Source organism: Leopardus geoffroyi, chromosome B4 (genome assembly GCF_018350155.1).
Source record: "Leopardus geoffroyi isolate Oge1 chromosome B4, O.geoffroyi_Oge1_pat1.0, whole genome shotgun sequence".
In the NCBI taxonomy this organism is placed as follows: domain Eukaryota; kingdom Metazoa; phylum Chordata; class Mammalia; order Carnivora; family Felidae; genus Leopardus; species Leopardus geoffroyi.
The window spans coordinates 115,075,257-115,093,440 of record NC_059341.1 but is presented as its reverse complement, the minus strand read 5'-3'; the positions used below and the strand labels follow the sequence as shown (position 1 = coordinate 115,093,440).

The 18,184-nt window shown below is 40.6% G+C and overlaps 1 protein-coding gene across 4 annotated transcripts in view; it reads left to right on the top strand.

The window, feature by feature from the left end:
- The first annotated feature begins 1,610 nt into the window (after positions 1-1,610).
- The window catches only part of EEA1 (early endosome antigen 1), a 114,870-nt gene continuing 98,296 nt past the window's right edge, over positions 1,611-18,184 (top strand). For 2 of the 4 annotated variants that reach the window (XM_045463566.1, XM_045463564.1), the window contains exon 1: positions 1,623-1,889. In XM_045463566.1, coding sequence (XP_045319522.1) covers positions 1,866-1,889 — 24 coding nt within the window. In that variant the 5' untranslated portion in view covers positions 1,623-1,865. Of the gene's footprint in view, positions 1,890-18,184 lie in introns of all 4 variants that reach the window. The other 2 variants (XM_045463567.1, XM_045463565.1) reach the window with 2 other exon arrangements.

Genomic DNA, 18,184 nt, shown 5'->3' with positions numbered 1-18,184 from the left:
GCTGAGCAGACTCAGTGTTCCATGCTGATTCATTCATTCATTCTCTCTCTCTCCCTCTGCACCTCTCCCCTGCTGGCTCTTGCTCTCTTTCAAGGGTCTTAGAAGCTTTGGTGTCAGGAATTAGGGTCAAAGATTAAATATTAGAACAAAAGATGCTTTTAGCATCCTGTCAGTCAGGAAATTACAAGGGTCTTACAAACTCTGTGTCAGGATCTTGGAACAGAGACCAAGTATGTATTTATTATGCCACATAGTTTTATCACCCTATGTTGGTCAAAGTATTTCCCATGTTGTCTGAAAATAAAGCACCCTGTGTCTGGAAAGATGGAAAAGTGTGTGCTTTGCTATGTTTGTCTGGAAATATTTAAGTGCAATAATCAATAGTGATTAATAATGTATTAGTTTTAGGTGTGACTATTTTGTTGCACTATAGACACACACACTAAAACACAGAACATGTTTGGAATAGAAACATATTATATCATATGCTTTACACTTTAGAAAAAACACTTTTACATTAACTCATTTGAAAATAGTATTTGCTGCATGTTTTCAAACAATCTGGAAGTACTTTCCAAAAAGCATTCCATTCATTGCTTGGGTAGACAAGGTCAATTGCATTACTCCTTCTTTTCCTATTTAAATAATATTAAAGTTTTCTCTTCTTCTCAGGGTAAAACTTCTGAACCTCTTAGCTTGTGAATATTAGCAGAATGGTAGGACTCTGGAGCTGTGATTGTTGAGTTTAAATGATGACATGGTGCCTGGAAGTCAATTTGAAGTCCACGTCCTTGTTTTGGCACACTGTTTATCTGTGACCTTATTATTTCTTCTTTATGAAACATACGCATTAATGTTGACTCAACTCATATACCTATTATTCGAATAGGACTTAAAATTCCTTAGGAGAATGGGCCACACATGCGCTTTAGAAAGACAAAGTGCATCATGTTAGCGACATCAGTCCATTAAATGTTGTTGTTATGGTCCAGAAAGGAGAACCCTAAACTTCTCTTGCCAACTCAAATTCCAGTTTCTTCCTATCCTTTCTTCTGATTCTATACTTTCTCTTTGGCTGAAATTGGAAGCAAAAAGGGAGTAGAGAAAGGAAAGCAGGGGTTGAAGAGGAGGAGGAAAGCCCAACAGACAGGTGAATCCTGTCTGCGATTCTCTGCTTTCACCCAGGGGCTAAACTCTTCCAGCAGAAATGAAGATGCAGTCCAGGCTCGGTCGAGACCAGGGTCACGTTGACAAATTTGACGAAGCAGCCTGAGTTTTGGTCGCAGGTGCGCACCCCGTAACCCCTTCACCCGCCGAGGTCTGGGACCACCCCAAGCCGCGGCCCAGGTCTCCCCATCCACCTCCCCGGCGGGCACGCGGTCGGCGCGCGGGCACGGCCTCTGACGGAGCGCGGGCGTGCGCTCGGCGGCCGCGGCGTCCCCTTGCCCGCCGGAAGGAGCGGCGGCGCCAGCGTCCTGCCGCCTGTCCGTCACGCAGCCGCCCACGCCGCCGTCGCTTCGGATTGGTCGCAGGCCGGGCCGGGCCCCTTAGGGCCCCGCCCCCCGCGGATGGACAGGCCGGGAGGGCGTGGCGCGACGGGCGGGTCCGCCCAGCTGTCAGTTACGGGGGCAGCCCGGCCGGCGGGCGGGCGCTTGCTGGCTACCTCGTCTCTCGCTCGCGCGCGCTCCCTCTCGCCGCCTGTGGGGAAGTCGGGGCCGCCCGAGCGGCTGCCGCCACCGCCTCGCCCCGACCTCCTCCCCGGTCCCTTCCCGGCTCAGTCTCTCCCGCCCGCGCACCCCCGAGTAGTGAGTGGTCCCGCGTAAGGTCCGGAGAGTCACCGCGGCGGCCCGGGTGGTGTTTAAACCATGTTTAGGAGGATTTTGCAGAGGGTAAGAGAGTGAAACCGTCTTTCCGGCAGCACGTGAGCGGGAGAGCCCGAGTCCGGGGCTGCGGGCGCCGCCGCCGAGCTGAGGAGCCCAGGCGGCGGCGTGGACGCCCCTCCTCAGCGCGGGCTCCTTCCTTCTGTAGGCCCCGCAGCCCCGGGAGGCGGTTAGGCCTCGGCCGTCCTCTCCGGGGGCGGGCCTCGGGGGCAGGGAGGGCGGGTGGGGCGGCGGCGGCGGGGCGGCAGGCCGGAGCCCGGGCCGGCGCCGAGTCCCCGGCGGCCCCGCGCGCCCAGGCCCGGCGCCGCGCTCCCGCGCGGGGCTGTCAGTGCGACGGGCGGCGGGGCGGGAGGGTGTGGTGCCGGCGCGTTCCTTCCAGCTCCGGGAATGGCAACGCAAAGGGAGTTAGTGCGTCCAGACGGGTGGAGAGCGCCCCGTGGGAGATCGCGGGAGGCTTGCTCAGCCTCTGCATCCTTCGCGTCCACCGCGCCCCCCAACTTTGCACGCACCTGCCACTCTCGGCTGGACAGTATTGCAGGGTAATGTGGTTAAACCCGGCCTAGCTCGGGCCCAATCGTGGTACCGACACTTACTGGCCAAGTCAGCTGAGGAAGAAGATATTACTCACTCTTGGAACCCCCCCCCCCCTCCAACTCCCAATTAAAAATGCGTTTCCCTCTCTCAGCCCAGGACCCTTTTTGAGCTCTCCAAGAATAAATTCGCAGTAAGCCTTATCCAGTGATATACGCATACTCCTTCACTTTCTGCCAGTGCTACTATCCCTATTGGAAATCTGGGGGGAAAAAAAACAACAAAAAACCCTTAAGATATAAAAAATAAGAACATTGGAAAGCTGTAGGTGTGTTGTTTAGAAATCAGTTCCTGGAATAATAATAGGGCATATTTTCCTACAAGAGTTACTGTACTCAAGTTTTTGTTTTGGATAGCTTTTTTCTTTTTTTTTTGAAAGTGATGGGGGGGGGGGGTGCAACAAAATGTAAATGATTGAAAAGTTGGGGCCACACTCATTAGATGGTTGCTGGGGAAGTAGCCTCACTAGTTCAGAGGACAAAAGAAATTAGTGCGTTTGTAGTATTCAGCCAAGGAATGTGCCAAAGACAGTTGAGTCATCCACTATATGGAAAGGGAGTGTTCTTGGCTCCTGCATAGCTTTGTGAAATGTTCAAGTCATGTGAAACTTGGTCATCCGTCTGGGGGAGAAATAGTTAACTTTTGAATCTACCACCCTGTATTGACATTTGATGATTTTCTGCAGTGGTTTTGTCAGAGTCTTTTAAAATCTTGATAAGCTGATGATTTTGGCAGTAGCAAGGGCATGCCCTTTACCCTTGCCGTCAGTTCCTGTGTTCGATAGTAAGGACATCTGTGCGTGATTTGCTTGTAGTACTTGGAGATTTTTCTTTTATGGGACCTGGAGGAACGGATTAGCTCATGCTTCAGATTGTGTTTCTGTCACAGTTCCACATCTGAAAATTAGTTTGCCTATGGTCTGCTTTAAAGTTTATTAATAAAACAAAGTGTTTACTGACTTACCAGCAGCTTCTGGTAGGGTTGCCTGGCTGGCCCAGTCCGGGGAGCGTGCGACTCTTGAGCTTGGGTTCAAGTTGTGAGTTCGAGCCCCATGTTGGGTGTAAAGATTACTTTAAAAAAAAAAAAGATTAATTAAAAAAAAAAAGTATTCTGGCATTTATAGATTCGTTTTCAGAAATATGGAATACTTTCCAGTACTCTTGGTTTAATGTTGTTAAGCATTACCATCATATTAGGACTGTTTTTATATAAAGACCACGTGTTGATACATACACATCAACTGTGACCGAAGTTTTAATTAAAACTGCAAAATTGGAATTTATTCTGGTTATTACTGAGATGTGGTATAGAATCATCACATATGACTAAGTCAGTTGAAGACTGACTTTCTTAACCAAAGCATTATTGACATTTGTGACTGGATAATTCTTTGTTGTGGGGGGCTGTCCTTTGAATTATAAGATGTTTAGCAGGATCCCTGGCTTCTCCTCACTTCAGACCAGTAGCACCCTTCCCCCATTCCCTTTCCCCTCGTGACAACCAAAAATATCTCCGTACTTTACCATATTCCCCTACGGACAAAATTGCCCTTGATTGAGAACCACTGTGTTAAATATGTATACTCTTTTATACGTATAAAATTTGAATTGTTTCTCAGTTACTTTTTGTTCCCTGTGTATTTATTAAGTGTCAGTAAATGTCAGACATATGCAAGGGGCTGGGAAACACTTGATAAATGGGTCCTCCCTTTAAAACTCACAGCCAGATAGAGGATGTCGACCATTTAAAAGTAATTACAGAGTGCCCTGGGTGCCACTCTGGGTCAGGGTGTTGGGACCATCAGGAAAACTTCTGGTAGGAGGGCATATTCCTACAGTATATACTTTATTGACTCCACAGGTGGTATTCACTAACAAGTATAACTAGAATCTTTAAATTATGTAACATGGCAACCATTTTATTTTACCCCACCCTGATAATCTTATTTCTCAGCGGAGGTGATAAGATATTAAGATGAAAGTTGCTAATTTAGGGATTTGTTTGAAATGGTCTCCATGCTTTAGCGTTCTCTTTTTAGATGACCTTTTCATTTTAACTGCTGTTATTTTCTTCTGAATAGTGTCCTTTAAAAAGCATTTTTAAAGAAGAAACAGACAATGTGCTTGCAGTCAGTTGTAACTCTGAGTCACTGAACATCACCAATAAGGTCCCAGGGTACTTTACAGAAAATGTTTCTGTTTTCTTCTTCCTTTTTTTTTTTTTTTTTGTTTCCATTAGCTTACTATAAGTTGTCTTTCTGAGGCTTGAAAGGGTCTGATTTAGAAAAAAAAATTCTTTTTATGGTTACTTCAACATGTATGTATTGACTATTTCGCTTAATGGTCCTTTGAAGAGAATTACGAATTTAAAGTGCTTGATGACCATGGGGCATCTGGCTGGTTTAATTGGTGGAATATGCACTTCTTGATCTTGGGGTTGTAGGTTTGAGCTCCACGTTGGGTATAGAGATTCCTTAAAAATAAAATCTTAAAAAAAATAATAAAGTGTTTGATGACCAGACAGATAGATGATCAGCATTTAGTACTTTAGGCAGTATGTAAACTTCGTTGCTATTTCTTTCTTAAGGAATTTACAGTGGTTTAATTAGAGTATTAGATTTCCTTTCGCTGGTCTATGCCAATAACATTGCTAAAGAAAAAAATGGACTTAAGTATTCTAGAATTGTAGAAATAAAAGGCTTCTTTTATGGTCAGCAGGTCTACTTGATTTTAAAAATGAGGAAGTATAAACAGATTAAGTGATTTATCTAAGGGCAACACGGTTAGTAGATGTCAAAACTGAGCCAAGAGCCAGATTTTCCCAACTCAATCCATTTCTCTTTTTCTGGTACCTTGTTGCCCTTTCCACTACTACTCAATTGATATGGTCAGCACTCTGCTAATCAGAGTGGAAGATATTGGGAAAATATGAGACTTAACTTCTTCCTCAAGGATATGATTAAGTGCCAGAGAAATTGGTACAGACAATGAAGGCTGTAGTGGTACAGAAGAGGAAAGATCAGAATGATCCTGTGTGAGTGGGTAGTCTCCTTGGAGAAAATGAGCATGAGGTGGGGTTTTGGAGAATGTGTGTGTGTAGGAGAGGTCTTAGGAAGGTTTCTTTTTAGGAAGGAGTTACAGTATAAGTAAAGATGCAGAGATGGGAATGAGTTCATTCTTCCTGCCTTCCTCCTTCCTTTACATGTTACTTTTCAGTAAGCAGATATTTGTAACACTTGGCTATGTGCTAGAAACTGGGGATACAACAGTGAATAAGATACAGTCCTTACACTCAAGTAGCTTACACCAAGTGACTTTTAGAGAGAAGAGATCTGTTTACAGCACAGAGAAATTGAGAGAAATTTACAAAGATAGTGTGACACCCCATTGTGGAGATGCTTGATTTTCTAGCTCATCCCTGTTCAATGCAAATGTGAATTTCATATGTAATTTGAAGTTTCTAGTAGCCACATTTAAAGTAAGAAGAGGTGAAAAAAGATAAAGTAAAAAGAGGTGAAATTAATTTTTAAAACATATTTCTTTTGACCATGTATCTAAGATATTCAATATAAAGATTATGATATATCTTACATTCTCTCTCTCTCTCGTTTTTAACTAGGTATCTGAAATCTGGTGTGTATTTTGTACTAACAGTATATCTCGATTTGTACTAATCATATTTCAATTATTCTATAGCCCTATGTATTGGGTGGTGCCGTTTTAGTTGAATACATATTTAACTTTAAACTTTTTATTTGGAACTAGTTTCAAACTTACAAAAAAGTTGCAAGAATAAAATAATAGGAACAAGGAACAGCTTTTTAAATTTTTTTTTTCAAGTTTATTTATTTATTTTGAGACAGAGAGAGAGAAAGGACAGAGGAGGGGCAGAGAGAGAGGGAGAGAGAGTGAATCCCAAGCAGGCTTTCAGATGTGGGGCTTGAACTCACAAACTGTGAGATCATGACCTGGGCTGAGATTAAGAGTCAGATGCTTAACCTACTGAGCACCTAGGTGCCACTACAAGGAACATTTTTCTCACTTTCTTCTCTCTTCTTTTTCTGTGTCTTTTTTTTTTTTTTTTTTTTTTTTTCTTCTCTGACTCATTTGAGGATCAGTTATGGTCTTTTGCCTCTGAATACTTCAATGAAGAATAGGGATATTTATTTACATAGCCACTGTATAGTTGCCAACTTCATAAATATACTTTGGTTCAGTTACTATCTATGATTCCAGTTTTGTCAGTTGATCTGGAATGTCCTTTGTAACATTTTGCCCTCACCAGTTTAGGGTCCAGTTAGGATTAGGTATTATATTTAGTTGTCATATTGCTATAGTCTCTTTTTATCTGGAACATTTCCACAGCATTTGTTTGTATTTATGAAGAGTACAGATCCCCTCCTGCTTTTTTCCCCCTACACTGTTCTTCATATTATGTTTATGTGATATTTTCTTGTGATTAGATTGAGATTATGCATTCTTGGCCAGGATGTTGCCTAGAAGATGTTGCCTCACATCTGGAGACCCAGGGTGTCTTTCTGTCCTCCGTAGATGCTGTTAGATTTGATTACCTTGTCAAAGGTCAAGGTGTAGCCCATTTTTGACTGTATAATACTATTCTTTCTTCTTTTGCCATTAGTAGGCATCTACTTATAAGACCCTGCAAATATCTTGCTCCTTATCAAAAATTTCCCTTAAATTTAGCATCCATTGTTCATTCTTTGTTGTTCATTGCCTATCTAGTCTTCACCATAATGACTGCAAAATGATGATTTTCCCACTCCAGCATTCCCTTCTCCTTCACCAATTGGTCATTGGGTTTCCGTTCCTCCTTCCCTCTCTCCCTCCCTCTCCATTTCCTTTCTGTCAGCTTCCTTTTTTCTTTACTAATTTCAGTTTTTAAAAATGGTTTATAACTCATCACTGTTCTTAATTATTTTGGTGCTCTAATCGTGTCAGATTTGAACAGTGGGAGCCCATTAGGTTGGCCCTGTGTCCTTTTGACATTCTCCAATAATTTTTTTTAACCTCTTCGCTACTTTTTGGTATAACAGTGTATTCTAAGCTCATCCATTACTCTTTCCTAGCCCTGAAAATAGCCAATTCTCTGAGGAGCCCTGTGTCTTTTAGTGGGGATCCAGATCTGGGGTAACTTTTCTTCTTGTTTATTTCAGCAGACAAATCTGACATTTTGAACTTTATTCTGTAGGCATTATGAAATCAGTAAGATTTTATTAAGCAGGTGTGCCTGGCTGGCTCAGTTGTAAGAGCATGCAATACGTGGTCTTGGGGTTGTGAGTTCGAGCCCATGTTGGGTGTAGAGATTACAAAAATAAAATCTAAAAAAAAAAAAAAGATTTTATTAAGCAGTGAAATATATCTGGTATGCAAGACAGGCAAAATTTTCCTCTACCTTCTTAGGGTGTGTCTGGCTGGGCCTAAGAATTTAACTGACATAAGGCAGACTAACAGGAGAAAAGCATGCAAGTTTTATTAAATTTTTACATGTATATGAGAAGCTTCACAAGAGTATGAGGACCCAAAGAAGTGACCAGACCAGGTGTTTATACCTTGTAGACAAAGAAACAATACGTTTGTGAAGAATTGACAAGACAGTGGGTTTGGGTTAGGGGTAGTAAATGGTGAAGAAGTAGCCAAGAAGATAAAGGTTAGTTAAAGAGGTTTGTTTATGCAGATTTCTCAGTTGCAAATTCTCTGTGTCTACTGATGAGAAAATCTTTTTTCCTCCTGGTACAGCGAGGGTGCCTTTCACATGAGAGTTTTATCTCTTGCTTTCAAAAAGAAAAAAGAGGGTCAGAGTGTTCTTATACCTGCTGTTTTAGTGCCTTTAATTAAAGATAATCAATATGCTAACCTGGCATATTTTGGAATGACATTCTGGCTTTCTTCAGGCACAGAGTTGGGAGTTAAAAAGTTTGTGGAATGAGTATGAGAGGAATGTTTTAAGGAAGAGTAATTTGTCAGTGTTGCATGTGATGGATTAAAACCATAGGAGAGTATAGGTAGAGGTGAGATAGGAGAGATTTTGATATTTTAGGCGCTCAGAAATTATAATTTACATTAGAATGACGACAGTGTGTGCAGAAAAAGGTAATGTATAAGGAAGACCTTTTGAACATATCTTTTCCTCACATGTCTAGTGTGGGCCCACTGTGTGTTGTGGACACACTGATGAGTAAAAGACATAAACCCCCGTGGAGCTTGGTGTAAGAGAAACGTTCAAAAATCCCACAGCTATATGGTCATGTGGGTGAGTCTTAGGAAGGAAAAGCACAGGGAGCCCCAAGAGCATACAGCAAGAGGGACCTGATCTAAACTAAGATGTTAGGGAAGGCTTCCTAGATTGGTTACACATTTAAGTTTGATGCAGTTATTACTAATTTATGAAACACATTTTAAAAAGTGGTATTATTTTCTCTCTGTGGAGATTTATTTTTAGTGTGTTAAGAATAGCGATTGAGATACAAAAGAACCAGGGCTCGAACTAAGTTTTCTCTTCTTATCCTGGTGGTCTTTTGCTTGAACTAAAGAGACAGTATAATTAGTGGTTAACAGTCTGAACTCTCGAGCCAGACTGTCTAGGGTGATATTTGTTTCCTAGTTACTAGCTGAGTAGCTTTGGGCAAGTTACTTGATTTCTCTGTCTCCTTAATAATAATAGTACCTGTCTCATAGGGTTGTTGTGAGGGGGGACTGAATTAATACACGTAAACGTCTCTGACAGTATCTGGCACAGAGTAACTACCTCTCTATAAATGTTAGCTATTGCTGATGTTGGTATTTTGTTACTATATACTCCAGGTTCCTTCAAGGAACACTTTTCTTATCAATCTCCTTGTGTATGTGTGTGTGTACATGTGTGTACAGTCATTCATCATACTATTGGGCATTTATTCTGTGCAAATTGCTGGGCTTGGGGATAAAAATTCTTGCGGAGTTTTAATGAGGGAGACAGATACTTAAATAATTACAAAGTAATTTGGAAGATGTTGGAGCACCTGGGTGGCTCAGTTGGTTAAGCCTCCAACTCTCAGTTTAGGCTCAGGTCATGATCTCACAGTTTGTGAGTTCGAGCCCCACATCGGGCTCTGGGCTGACAGTGCAGAGCCTCCTTGGGATTCTCTCTCTCTCTCTGTCTCTGTCTCTCTCTGTCTCTCTGTCTCTCTCTTCCTCTCTCTCTCTCTCTCCCTGACCTTCCCTGCTCATGTGCGCTCTCCCTCTTTCAAAATAAATAAATAAAAACTAAAAAAACCCACAATGTAATGTGCTAAGTGTTAATAGATACACAGAGGAAGAGTTTGTGAGCACAAAAGAAAGAGGAATACTGTGAGGGGAGGGGTGGGTGGAGACTGTTGAAGGCCTTACAGACACTGGCAGTGACAGGCCAAGAGGAGCAAGGGAGAGAAGCCATCTTTAGAGACGGGGGCCAAGCAAATGCAAGAGCATGAAATAGCCGAGCACAGCATTAGGGGAATTGTGAGCATTTCTGTATGTGGATGGGGGTAGTTATAAGAGATGAGACTGGAAAGTTTTGGTCTATATACCATAGGCGATAAGGAGCCTTGGAATTTTTTAAATGATGAAATCTGTAATAAGGAAAACCCTCCAAAAATATTTTTTCCAGGTAATCTTTATAAAAAGTAAATTGGGTAAACCACTCTTTTGTCTACAATCTGTTGGTGACTAATCACTGCCCACAGGAGATGTCCAAACTTTTTACTTTGGCACACAAGGCCCATAATGCCCTGGTCCCTTTATAGGATTCCAGGCTCATCTCCATCTACTGCACATGCTCTGCCCCTGCCTTTCTCACCAGTTGTGTTTACCCTGTTCTCTCATCCCTTCATACCTCTGTAGAAGTGCTTCGTTCTGCTCACAGTGTCCTACCATCACTTGTGGGCATTGCTCAGTTCAGATGACACTGGGACTTACTTGCCTGCTTTTTTTTTTTTCCCCTCCTCTTCTCCCAAAACATCCCATACTAATTAGGAGAACAGGCTTTTGGTATTAGACTATCATTTAAGGTCTGGGCTCCTCCACTCATGAGGGTGAGATCTTGCACAAAATTTCAGGCTCTCTGAGACCCAGTTGCTTTATCTGTAAATGGAGGATTTTATATACCTCAAGTGTTGTGGAAGGATTAAATGAAATAATGTTCATGAAGCACTCACCACAGTATCTAGCATTCGGTACACATTTAGTATTTGAGAGCTATTATACTTCAGGTCTCTAGAAAAATTTTTATGTTGTTTTTGTAATTTGTTTACTTGACTATTTGTCTACTAGACTTGAGCTCTCTTATGGTGGGGATTTTGTTTTCTTTTTTAGTGGGTAGGCTCTAAGTTAGTGTTTGATGCTTGGTGGTTTTTCACTAACATACTCTGACTACTTGGTGGCTGTGTAGAGAGGATGGCTACATTAGGGGAGAGACTGGCTAGAGAATAATAACTTTTTATTCCTAAAATTGCTGCACATTAGAATCATTTGGAACTCTTATCCAAATTCTTCCATTGAAACAGAATTTCTGGATCTCTAGTTTTCAGTTCAGGAGATGGTTAAAGCTTGAATTTAGACAATGGTTTGGGGATAGAGAAAGAATAGAATGATTTTCAAGAAAATTAAGGTGTAAAATTGATAGGGTTTTTGGACTTGTGAGTAGTTTGGGTAACTGAGAGGATGATGGAATGGACTAAGGTAAAGAGTAGAGGAGGAAGAAGAGCAGGTTTGGGGAGGAAGATGAATGTGAACTAGAGGTGTGGCCATCCCAGTGGAGATGTTCACGAGGCAGGTGGAAATATAGGTCCAACACACAGGAGACAAGTGGAGGCAAGTATTAGATACGTACAGATGTTGTAGAGAAGTCAAGTCAAATAAGGACAGAGAAGTGTCCACTGAATGGAACAGTTGAGTCATACCTAGTTCAGTTTCAGGAGAGTCATAGGGGTAAATTGGGAAGTAAGGAAGTAGAAGCAGGGAGCACAGATTACTTCCTGAGGAGTGTAGAGTAGAGGAAGCAGAAACTAATTTAATATTAAATGCATGAATGAAATTTGTCATCCTTAGACCACGTTCTAATAAATGATTTTATCTTATTTTAAAGTTTTTTTTTTTAATTTTTTAATGTTTATTTTTGAGACAGAGAGAGAGAGAGAGCATGAACAGGGGAGGGGCAGAGAGAGAGGGAGGCACAGAATCTGAAGCAGGATCCGGGCTCTGAGCTGTCAGCACAGAGCCCGACGCAGGGCTTGAACTCACAGACCGTGAGATCATGACCTGAGCCGAAGTCGGATGCTTAACCGACTGAGCCAGCCAGGGACCCCTGTTTTTTTTTGAGAGAGAGAGAGAGAGAAAGCACAAGTGGGGGAAGGGGCAGAGAGAGAGGAAGAGCAAGAGAATCCGAAGCAGGCTCCACACACACTGCCAGCGTGGAGCCCGATGTGTGGCTTGAATCCATGAACTGTGAGATCATGACCCAAGCCAAATTCAGTTGCTTAACCAACTGACCCACCCAGGTAGCCCTAATGATTTTTATTTTCAAGAATTATAAACTTCCTTAAATCAGTTTAAGTTGAAAGGGGGATTTATTGTAAAATTTCAAAGTGATCCATGAATAAGAATTGCTATACAGTTGGGTCTGAAGAGAATGGTGTCAGGGACAGAGGGAGTTTTTCTCTTTGCCTCACTCTTTCATGGACCACTGGCATCATTGTGTCTCTGTGTGCATCCTCCTCATTGCTGCCTACTCAGTATGCTGAAGACCCTAAATGGTCATCTGACCACACAGTTCTACTTACTTTTCACCTTAGTTTTGTGTAGCCAACTGACTCAGTGTCTCAATTCCCAAAATCCAAGAGAAGACTAAAATGTCCTCGGCATCTTTTCTTGTTGGGTTGTGCATAGGTGTCTGGCTGGCCAAAGGTGTTCATTGATGGTTTAGTCAACTGAGGCTGGAAGTGGAGTTGGTCATATGATACTTAGGACTGTTCCTTCTAGGAGTGGTATCATGAAACACACATTTTACATATCATTCTTCTAGAAATAAGCTTTACCATGGCTCTGAAATAGTGATAATAGTTATGATTAAGTTCATTTGGTTCTAGGAATAAAGGATCCATCAGCTTAGCTCAAAAATAGCATAGTAGTGGTTTTAAGGATGCACTTGGCAATAAGATGGAATTTCATAGAATTTCAAAATCAAACATTTAATATGGTGCTGAGCCTCTCAGACATTTTTACTGGAAGGCTTTGAAGGCTCTAAGGCAGTGCTATTCGGAACTTCGTGACAGGGCTTTATAGATTATCACTCTAGAGTTGAGCTATTAAAGGACTCAGTAACTCTTCATATGTTTGTGTCCCCTATATCTATATACTTTTGATTTTGCTCTCAGCTAATTTTCTTACCCTCTATTCTAGTTTTTTTTTTTTTTTTTTTTTTCTTCATGGCTTCTACATACTCAGAGTCTATGGTCTTTTGAAACCTTAGCTGGTTTATAGCTTTGATTTGCTGAAGTCTTTCATGTACTTTTACTTTATCTCCTGACTACACTGTTTATCTATTTAGTGCCAGTTTATGTGGCTAATTGATCACTTTTCTTCATGGTTTGCAGTTCAGAGGCCTAATAAGCATGGAACTCAGCAGTAGTTCATTCTTGGTATTGGGGTGCTTTTTTTTTTCTTTTTTTCTTTTTTTTTTTTTTTTTTTTTGGCCATGTTATTGGCTGCTAGCTAGCTTGTGAATATTTGCTGTTTGGTCCAGGTGATCACATCTTTTGTCATGGCAGTAGACATGGGGTCATATAACCTGGCTGTCTTGGACTGTATTCTCAACCTGGGCTATGGTAGGATAGTTTACTTTAGGATGGAACCGTGGCCATTGCCTGTACTATGATTGATTGACATATTTAATACAATAACATGAATAATTTAGTTGCACTGACATCTGTTTAAGTGTTGCATGGACTGTAGCAGTAGTTGAAATTTAAAACCACCCTTTCCCCCGTCATTTCAGTTTTTAATATCAGACTATGGCTAAGTTTTACATAAATATGCTAATATAAAAGTTTTTAGAGTTTCATTGATACTTTATTTGGACTTTATTGGCTAAATAATATTTGGAAAATGTATTAAGAATTTCTGTCTTTATACAGTGCTATGTCAGAATACATTGTCTTGTGAGATGGATTAAATGGTAAATCATATTGAGTCAGATCTCTGATAAGGAAGTATGCATTTATTTTGTCCTGTGAGACATTTTTTAAATTTAACCATATCTGCTTGTACCTTTTAAATATTTGAAGCAATGATCTAGTTTTAAAATAAAAATATTTAAAAATAATAAAATATGTTTCTGGTTATGAAAATAAACCATGTATATCATAGAAGTTTGAATATATCAGAAAAGGAAAATTGAGAAGCAACAGGGCTATAGCATTGTGGATGGTTTAACATTAAGAGCACAAGCTTTGAAGTCAGATGGAATCCCAGCTTTATGCATTATTACATTAAAAAATGCATTTTTTAATGTTTATTTTTGAGAGAGAGAGAGAGACAGTGTAAACAGGCAGGGGGCAGAGAGAGAGGGAGACAGAGAATCCGAAGCAGGCTCCGGGCTCTGAGCTGTCAACACAGAGCCCAATGTGGGACTCATACTTGTGAACCGTGAGGTCATGACCTGTGCCGAAGTTGGACGCTTAACCGACTGAGCCACCCAGGCGCCCCAGTGTGTTATTATATATGTAAGCTTAGCTGACAATTTATTTAACTTTCTTTAACTGTATTTCCCCCCTTGGCTAAATGGGAACAATCCCTTTGACTTTATTCAAGGATTGTTAAAAGCAGTAAATGATATAGTGTAGACAAAGTGCTTGGCATTATGCCTGTCATAGAGGTTATATGTTAGCAGTTGTTAATAGAGAGATAGAATATTTCATTTAGCAGATGACCGATTGACATTTTTTTAGTATAAAATTCAAGTTTCTTACTTGCATCATTTTAAAAATGCAAATAATCTAGAAGAAGTGGATACTCAGCTTTACAATAAGATTCATGGGTTATTTTGATTTTGTTAAATTTTTGAGTATAAAAGCACCTGGGCAAGTAGAGAAATCCCTGAATTTGAATCAGAAGACTTGAGTTCATGTTCTCTATCTCTGCAGTCAGTGTGATCTTAGGCAAATCATGGAGTTTCTCTTGACTTCACTTTCCTTATCTGTCCACTGAGGGCATCATCACCTAGGCAATTTCTAAAGTGCTTTTCAGGGTAAGCCTGTTACTTGAAAACCAAAAGAGTACCAAGATTTTGAGTCTGCAGATCATTTGCAGCCCTGAAGTAGCATTTTAAGTGTTATATAACAAATCAAAATAACTTTTAACCTATTTTCTAGCATCTTTGCTAAGGAAAAAAAAAAACCTGTCTTTAGAGCAAGAATTCAGTGATAAAATTTGATAACTCGTGTAAGGTTACTGTCACAGCACTGCCATGTAGTAGTTTCCAGAAGATAGTAGGTCCCCTTCTCTACTGAGATCTTCCTTGCCCCCAGCGTGTAGCCCTTTATAAGTATCTCAGATGCAAGTAAGGGACATTCATTGCAGTAGATGCTTTGATGCAGCACCTAGATCTTCCTTTAAGATGGAGTCACATTCCCCTAGCTGCCTGGAGTCATGGCTGCCGATGGCTCTTGGCTGCATCCTTCTCTGGGAGTTGCCCTAACAGAAAGAAGCTGCCTGATCCAAGATTATGTCCCTTTCCTGGAAACAGCCTGTACTTCATTACTGGTTAATGTGGAGAATACAAAGAATCCTCCTCTTGCCTTGGTTAGGGACTTCTGTGAAGGGCCATCCAGCTTTAGGACTCTTGGTGGGATTAACTAAGGCCACTGTTATAATTGTGCTACTGATTAGTACTGTTCGTCTGCTTCCTCTGCCCTGTTGTATTGCCCCTGTGCCCGTACAGGTGTTCTTGGGAGCACTGCCCAGTAAAACTGCTTGTAGTTTTCAGGGCCTCAGAGTCTGTTTCCTTGGGAGCCCAGATTATGAATCATCTGCTATTTGGATAGTGTGTCTTAGAGATTTTTGTGTCATAAAACATGATTATATTCAGGATGGATTTTAATTTTATTATCTTTGTGTTCTACTTCTTTGAAACTGATCCTCTATAGATCTCTTAGAAAAGGAATCTGTAGTCAGTAGATTAGAATTTGCTAGATTCTAAAGTACCATGCAAGACCATTTGCTGGGATTTTGAGTGTGGCACACTGATGCTCTGTTCGGGAGGTTTTATTATCAGCACCATTCCCAGTTCCCTCAACAGATTTTAAGACTTAAAGAATGAAAAGTGGCTTCTTCTTTTTATTTTTGTAATGTTTATTTATTTTTGAGAGAAAGAGACCAGTGTGAGTGGGGTAAGGGCAGAGAGAGAGGGAGACACAGAATCTGAAGCACGCTTCAGGCTCCTAGCTGTCAGCACAGAGCCTGATGTGGGGCCCGAGCTCACGAACTGTGAGATCATGATCTGAGCTGAAGTTGGACGCTATCCGACTGAGCCACCCAGGTGCCCTGAAAAGTGGCCTCTTCTTAAAACTAGATTTTGAACCCTATTTTGGTATATTTTTGTGTCTGCCTATCCTTATTTTTTGAATCAAAACACCTGATACTCTAAATTTGCTTCAAATATATAGCTCAATTGTGATTATATGTTAGATATTTAAAAAATGTTGGATATTAAATACTTTTACTCCTTTACTTAATATTGACTTAATTGTATGATGTCTGTAAGCCCAATTTAGTTACTAATAACTTATCTGTAATTAGTTTTAATAGTCTCAGTCTCTTACTGATTTGACTGCCTTTTTCTTTTTTTTTTCTTTTTGATTGGCTGCTTTTGAGAGATGTTACTTTCACATAACCATTAATAACTGGTAAAAGTTTTAGAGTTTTGAAAATGTTCATAAGAAAGCAAAGTGTATATAGAGATTGGAAATATAGTTGATTGTTTCTGTGTTTTTCTTCCTGTTTATTTTGAGAGAGAGTGAGCGAGCACAGGGGAGGAGCAGAGAGAAAGAGAGAGAGAATCCCAAGCAGGCTCCTTGCTATCAGCACAGAGCCCCACATGGGAATTGATCTCATGGGCCATGAGATCATGACCTGAGCCAAAAAGGAGCTGGAAGCTTAACTGACTAAACACCCAGGCACCCCTGGACATGCTTTTAAGTTAGCCAGTTTAGGACTCAAATGAATCATGGAATGAGAATTTTAGAGCTGGGAGGACCCGTGATCTTGTCCTGTCCCTGTAATTCTTCCTTGAAGAAGTTGAGATTAGAGAAATTTTCTTGATGGGGATCAGACAGATGACCAAGAAATATTTTGGTTAGTAGAGAGAATATTGAATTGGGACCTGGGAAACCTGTTTTAATTGCAACTTTACCATTACGAGAGTGATGTCAATCAAGTAAGCTTAGTTTCTAGGGCTAGTTTCATCATCTATGAAGTGATACAATTGGAATATAATTTCTGAGATGTTTTCCAACTTTTAAACTTTGTTTCTCGTCTTAATGATATGAATGACTACTATGTACAGTATATCTACCAAATGCTAGGCAGTGTTTTAAACATTTTAAGTGTATTATTTCATGTAATTCTTACAACCGTTCTGTGAGGCTGACATTATTAGTCCCACTTTACAAATGGGAATTTGGGGCTTAGAGAAGTTAAATAAATCTACAAAGCTTCTTAGTGGGTAACTGGAATGAATGTAGATCTGTGAGACTCCGGCTTCTGTATTCTGAATCACTATTCCTAGATTTAGGTGGACTTTTGCTTTTGGAACACTTAATAGGCGCTGCTGAAAATAGGAGCCAGTTGCATTAGGTAAATATATGCTTCTGACACCCGTCTCTGGCATAGGGTAGTATTGCGTGTCAGTATGTTAGTCAGGAAAGACTTAGGATTCAGAAGTATATTGTGTGTTAGTACTTAGGAAATTTTGGAGAGGATTGAAATTAGATACAACCGGGGGATAGCCTCTTAGAAGCCCCTTTGAAAGACAAATTGAATAGGAATTGCACTCAATTTAACATTAATAATTTAACAACATGAGTGATTGTATTTGCTTACTCATTAAAGTTGTAGGATGGTTCCAGGTTAGGTGGAATTGCTCACATTTCAGAAAATAGGAATTGTTCTCAGTTGAAAGCTGATGAAAATGAGTTAGTTAAATGTGGTATGTTGGCAAAGAGGCTCGCCATTTTTAAAAATTATTTATTTATTTATCTTAAGTAACCTCTCCACCCAGCACGGGGCTGGAACTCATGACCCCGAGATCAAAAGTCACACACACTACCGATTGAGCCAGCCAGATGTCCTGAGAAGCTTACTATTATTGTATGTGGTTTTATGATGGATAGAGAAGCTTCCGTGAGGTCATTGGTACCATAAGTTTTCTAGGTCATATTATTGCAACAGTCTGAGTAAGCTTTCTTCCTTCAGGATATATTCTGTTTTAGGAAGGCAGAGAAATAAGAAGGAAGTTTCAGGACAAAAAAAAAAAAAAAAGTAATTAGCAAAAATGAATTATGAAACAAGTTTAAAGGTGTTAGAATTATAATGGAGATGAGAATAAAGAGTATTAGTGAACATTTTCAAGGTTGAAGACTTAGAGCAAGTAAGAAGGACTTAAGAGACAAATTTTACGTGAAG